Raw genomic sequence first — 6,187 nt, 5'->3', positions numbered from 1 at the left:
CTGGTTTCAAATGAAATATTTGTGAATATGTTAATTATGACTGAGGTTCCCTGTAGCAACATGGCAGCTGTGCTGAAGCATCACGGCATAAAAACAGAAGCAACCAGAGAAAAATCCATTCTGAGATATCACAGCAGGGATGCTGAGAGGCAGGAAGTGGACACGGTGGGTGGGGCTGTGGTGAGGCTGGTGGGTGGGTGGGGGTGAGTAATCTTACCAACTCCTCCTGATGGGAAAGAGAGGAAGGGTAAAATGGAAGAAGAAAGAGAGAAAGTGTGACCGTGAAAATGAACCATGAAGGCAGAGGTGAATAAAGTGACGTTTCCACTGAGGGATACGACAGGAAGTCATGAGTTGTACAGGAACTGATCAAAGGTCGGCTTCCTGTCTGACAAAACAGGGAAATAGTTCAGGGGCATTACTTTACGAGGAGGGGAAGAAAAAAGAAGGAATAACTGGGTGAAAAGCTGAAAAACACCAGCAGGTTTTCCTGTTTTCTCTAAATGCAACGTTTTCATGTCAACAGTTAAAAAGCACAATGTTCAATTCAGTTTTACACGTTAAAATTTAAACATGCGAGGTTAAAAAACTTTGTTTTCCTACTCATCAGTGCTTTGTCATTTAGAAGCTAGCTCTAGCCCGGGGGCCCAAATCCTCCTATTTCCAGCCCTGCACAAGGTTATGATCCGACCCAATATTACGTTATTAGATAGAAATACAGTCAGTAACAACACCAAATAATACATACAAAGCAATCTGATATCATAGACATATGATCCAATACCAGTCATTTCAAAGAGTTGAAAGAAAGTGAGAAAAAATAATAATAAATAATATTAAAATAACATTTATTTATTTATTAAAATAAATCATAATAAATGTATGTTTTTATTGATGATTCATTTTTATTGTTTCATAAAGCTATTTTGTTTTTGAAAAAGGGGAAAAATTGAACAACATAACATCTTCTTTTTGTGGAAATTAAATGTATTCAATTTTTCATTTTAAAAAAACATATTTTCTACCAATGGTGACCAAACGTCTACGAAAGGGCCACGAAAATAAGTAGTTTTTATTATTAAAAACCCCCACGGGTGGGATGTTGTGCCTAACAATTAACTACACATGAAATATTTTAGTGAAGAGATTTGCTGTAAGTTTAGTAATAAATTATTTGCAGACTTGGGGGCAACCTGGTCTGCTTCTGCATAAAAACTGCTGAATATCTGTGGGCCTATCGAATGAAACGGAAATCAAAACGTATCGGTAATAAAAGATCAATACTTGGAGTTGTTATCTACATTTTCCCTTTGTGAAGATTTCATTGTGTCAAAAGAAAGTCTCCGTCTGCATCAACGCCTGTGCCGGCAGGCTAACATTTAATGAATTGTAGTCAGGGCCCTTAGAAAATCAGTCCGGGGGCCGCAAATGGCCCCCAAAAGCTACGTGTTTCTATCCTAGATACTATTTAAAATACAGATTTTAACCCAGTTATGTTTCTTTTTACTCCACAGAGATCAATCCACATGATTAGCATCGGGACATAATTCCTCAAACATTCCCAGAAACAGGAAAAAGTGAAATGTGCAACTTGGCATGCCTGAAGGACCAGAACACTTGGACATCAGTGAGCACACAGAGACAGGGAGGACGGTGAGAGAGGAGGAATGTCACTGACCTCGTCTAAAGCTTTCTTATAACTCTGAAGGACGACAGAAGGACAGATGGAGGACAGGATGAGAGGAGACAGAACCAGCACCATCGTGGTCAGCTCATTGTTGAACGCTGAGTTTATGGGACTCACACACACAGATGGACGGACGTGTTTGTTTGTTTGTAAGTTTAAAATCTGTGTACTCACTGCAGGCCTGCTGGGCCGAGTCAGCTCTCTGCTCTCGTCTTTGGCGTCATGGGAGGAAAGCGTGGAGCTGTCGGTTTTAGCAGCTGAATTACCTGAAAACACAGAGGAACGATTTTTAAAGCAAGCAAACCCTGCAACAAGCACAGGTGGAGCAGGTTGCTGGGTCACTGCACAGGTCTGTGGGATTTTAAATGAATGCTCAATGCATGCATGAAGGTAGCTCCAGACGGTTTCAGTTCTTCTGTCAGTAAAATTAGATTAATTTGGATCACAGGGTCTGATTCCCAGAGTTTGGACCTTTACTGTTCGACTGCTGTCAAAAAAGGGCTTTAACGCCACTAAATAAGGGGAGATTTTTCTAACAATAAAACTTCTGTGAAATCAAACTGTCCACTTAGGAAGCAACACTGATTAACAATCAATTTCACATCTTGTTGTTCAAATGGAAAAGACAACAGGGGGAAATCTTTGGTGATTAGCAAGACACTCAATAAAGGAGCGGTTCTGCAGGTGGGGACCACAGACCACTTCTCAGTACCGATGCTTTCTGGCTGATGTTTTGGTCACTTTTGAATGTTGGTGGTGTTTTCACACTCGTGGTAGCATGAGACGGACTCTACAACCCACACAAGTGGCTCAGGTTGTGCAGCTCATCCAGGATGGCACATCAATCCCAGCTGTGGCAAGAAGGTTTGCTGTGTCTGTCAGCGTAGTGTCCAGAACCTGGAGGCGCTACCAGGAGACAGGCCAGTACACCAGGAGATGTGGAGGAGGCCGTAGGAGGGCAACAACCCAGCAGCAGGACCGCTACCTCCACCTTTGTGCAAGGAGGAACAGGAGGAGCACTGCCAGAGCCCTGCAAGATGACCTCCAGCAGGCCACAAATGTGCATGTGTCTGCACAAACGGTTAGAAACCGACTCCATGAGGATGGTATGAGGGCCCGACGTCCACAAATGGGGGTTGTGCTCACAGCCCAACACCGTGCAGGACGCTTGGCATTTACCAGAGAACAACAGGATTGGTAAATTCACCACTGGTGCCCTGTGGTCTTCACAGATGAAAGCAGGTTGACACTGAGCACATCTGACAGACGTGACAGAGTCTGGAGACACCGTGGAGAGCGATCTGCTGCCTGAAACATCATTCAGCATGACCGGTTTGGCAGTGGGTCAGTAATGGTGTGGGGTGGCATTTCTTTCCATGTGCTCGCCAGAGGTAACCTGACTGCCATTAGGTACCGAGATGAGATCCTCAGACCCCTTGTGAGACCATATGCTGGTGTGGTTGGTCCTGGGTTCCTCCTAATGCAGGACAATGCTAGACCTCATGTGGCTGGAGTCTGTCAGCAGTTCCTGCAAGATGAAGACATTGAAGCTATGGACTGGCCCGCCCGTTCCCCAGACCTGAATCTGATTGAGCACATCTGGGACATCATGTCTCGCTCCATCCACCAACGTCACGTTGCTCCACAGACTGTCCAGGAGTTGGATGCTTTAGTCCAGGTCTGGGAGGAGATCCCTCAGGAGACCATCCTCCGTCTCATCAGGAGCATGTCCAGGTGTTGTAGGGAGGTCATACAGACACATGGAGGCCACACACAATACTGAGCCTCATTTTGACTTATTTTTAGGACATTACATCAACGTTGGATCAGCCTCTAGTGTGTTTTTCCACTTTAATTTTGTGTCTGACTCCAAATCCAGGCCTCCATTGGTTAATAAATTTGATATCTATTAATGATTTTTGTGGGATTTTGTTGTCAACACATTTAACTTTGTACAGAACAATGAGAATATGTGTTATTGAGTGTTATTTGAGTGTTCCCTTTATTTTTTTGAGCAGATTTAGTATTTCAGATTAAAAACCTTGTTTGTCTATAAATATGCTCTATCCAGAACTCCTTGAGTGGCCTGGCTTTAGCTTCACCTGGTTCTAATTCTGTAAAAAAATCTCCTGTTAATTGAATAAATAGTCAACAGATTAATACAATAATCCTGGTTAGGATTAATGGAAACAGTAAACTTAGTGGGGTTTTGGAAAAGATCCCAGTTTCATGCAGAGGATCGAGACACTTTCATTAAAAAGATGGGATTTGTTGCTAGAAAAATATGCAATATTTTTGCCAGGATTAGGATTTTTTTCAGATTCCTAAAAAATGAAAGGGACATTATGGAAAACTTTGGCACTGATAATTTTAAAAATAAGAACACGTTTAGTTTTGTTTTTTACTATATTGCAAATTAAATAAAAGTAAACATGGTACCTTTTAGAAAAGTGATGAAGTTTCTAGAACGTGAAATCTTTTTTAAAGTTAAAATGTGTTTTAAAGCGATGCTGTAATGGAAGTTTGCCCATGGACGGGTCTTCTCTTTGGGAACCCAGAGTCCAGTTTGCAGGTGCAGAACATCAGGAGGTGGAACAAAGACCCAACACTCACCTCGCTCGTTGGAGCCTCCCTGGGAGCTGGGGGTGCTGGAGCTGGAAGAGCTGCCGCTGCTCGCCCTCTTCAAAGGCGTCTCCATGGAAATATCCGTCCTCCGCAGGTCAGGGTTGCTACGGCAACAAAAACACACCGCCGCCTCATTCATAAAAGGAAACGGTTCAAATCTTGACAGTAAAACAAAGCACACATTTCCGATTTCTCGAGCCTGTGTTTTTTCTTCTCGATGTGGACGTACCTGGCCCGGATGAGGTGAGCTCCAGCCCGCGGGCCGAGTCCAGGACCATTTCCAGGAGAGTTCTTCCGAACCAAGGCAGGAGAAATGGAGGTGGTCCTTTGCGGAACCTGGAAACACACAGTTTCCTTCAATACTCCCAACTTTTTTGGATCAGAGAAATTAATTTCAGAATATCTGTTCAGTATACTCAGCACAAAAAGTAAGGAAATATGTTGAGATATGTTGTGAAAATGCTTCTTGACATTAAACCTTGCACCATTAGAGAACCTTGTTGTTTTCCTTACATGGCGCCACATCTGTCAGGATACATTTGTAGGTTGAGCATCAGAGATGGGTTTCTGAGGTGCAACCATGAAAAACCTGCCAGATCCTCTCAACCAAACACAAACATCTGATTCTGCTTCTTGTTTATTGGACTGGATGAGTAAAGCTTGAAAAAACAAGCCCTACTGACAATTTATCAAGTCATTCATTTAACAAACCCGGGCCACAGTGATGAGTGGGAGAACCATACATAGGCACAACAGACTGACGGGTCCTCCTAATGCAGGTCACCATGTTGGTCACACAATGCTGCGGGATGGTCAGTCAGCCAGTGTGGTTTTGTCAGTCAATCTGGCGCCAACAGCACGTCCAAGGTGATCCTACAGGTGTTTAATGGTATGAAGGTCAGGACTGCAGGCAGGTCAGTGCATTCCAAGTTCTGGAGGTAGTCTCCTATGAACTCCTGACCTGTGAGGGTCAGCAGTGACCCCCACAGGTCAGGGTAGTGGCGATGCTGATATTTCTCTGCATTGAGATTTCCTCCACTGATGACAAGCCTCATTTTTCCAGTGAAGAGATCCCATCCCAGACCACCATACTGGCTTCACTAAAAGCCATGTCTTGTTTCTTGATCCCACCAAATAACAACAAAGAGTCAATAACAGAATAAGCTGTTGGCAGAGAGAATGTGGCAAGTTTGTCGTGGGTGCAAAATAGGGCACCATTTAACGGGAAACAAACTTGTTTTCCACTAATATATGATTAAACACCAAGAAACAAGTTTCCTTACATCTTGTGGTAAGTGTATGTCAAAGGTATCATGTTTCAATGAGCAGATTTCATTAAAACTTGTTATTTAAAGTGTTGGAAGTCTACAAACACATCCCTAGTAAAACAGAAACAATAGTGACAATGAGACGTGCACACAAAGTGGACGACTTTAACGCTAGAACATCAGAAGATAAAAAAAAAAAAAGCAAAGTTTGCACTCGTGCTCAAACACTCAGACTGCAACACTCAGCCGGCAGCATGCAGAAACCTTGGGCGGCATGTCGTCATCCTGCCGCAGCCACGAGCTGCGGTCCAGCTTTTCGAGGGGGGGCGCCAGGCGGGACAGTGGCGGGGGAGGAGGGGTGTCGGACGTGGGGTCGGAGTTCTGCCGGGGCATGGGAGGCCGGGAGGGGGAGGGCGACGCAGAGGTGGAGGACACGCCGTGGGGGTCGTACAGAGACTGGGAGCCTGACAGGCCGTGACTCTTCACCTGCACCAGGTGGGCCATCTGAACACACACACAACCATAAACACACACACACACAGGTAGGAAACAGGCAAGATGGAGAAGGGAAGAGCAGAACCAGGAGTTATTAGTATGTGATCAGGAA

General features: G+C 44.2%; 1 protein-coding gene across 14 annotated transcripts in view; it reads right to left on the bottom strand.

The window, feature by feature from the left end:
* Positions 1 to 6,187, bottom strand: part of tnikb (TRAF2 and NCK interacting kinase b) — a 73,635-nt gene that overhangs the window by 17,333 nt on the left and 50,115 nt on the right. For 5 of the 14 annotated variants that reach the window (XM_047349948.1, XM_047349952.1, XM_047349954.1 and 2 more), the window contains 6 exons: positions 5,845 to 6,084; positions 4,542 to 4,648; positions 4,301 to 4,416; positions 1,862 to 1,953; positions 1,679 to 1,702; positions 218 to 226 (listed from right to left, as the gene is read on the bottom strand). In XM_047349948.1, coding sequence (XP_047205904.1) covers positions 218 to 226; positions 1,679 to 1,702; positions 1,862 to 1,953; positions 4,301 to 4,416; positions 4,542 to 4,648; positions 5,845 to 6,084 — 588 coding nt within the window. The remainder of the gene's footprint in view (positions 1 to 217; positions 227 to 1,678; positions 1,703 to 1,861; positions 1,954 to 4,300; positions 4,417 to 4,541; positions 4,649 to 5,844; positions 6,085 to 6,187) is intronic. The other 9 variants (XM_047349949.1, XM_047349959.1, XM_047349961.1 and 6 more) reach the window with 4 other exon arrangements.

The sequence above is a fragment of the Girardinichthys multiradiatus genome, chromosome 21 (genome assembly GCF_021462225.1).
Source record: "Girardinichthys multiradiatus isolate DD_20200921_A chromosome 21, DD_fGirMul_XY1, whole genome shotgun sequence".
Taxonomy (NCBI): domain Eukaryota; kingdom Metazoa; phylum Chordata; class Actinopteri; order Cyprinodontiformes; family Goodeidae; genus Girardinichthys; species Girardinichthys multiradiatus.
This window is presented reverse-complemented; position numbering and strand designations above follow the sequence as displayed.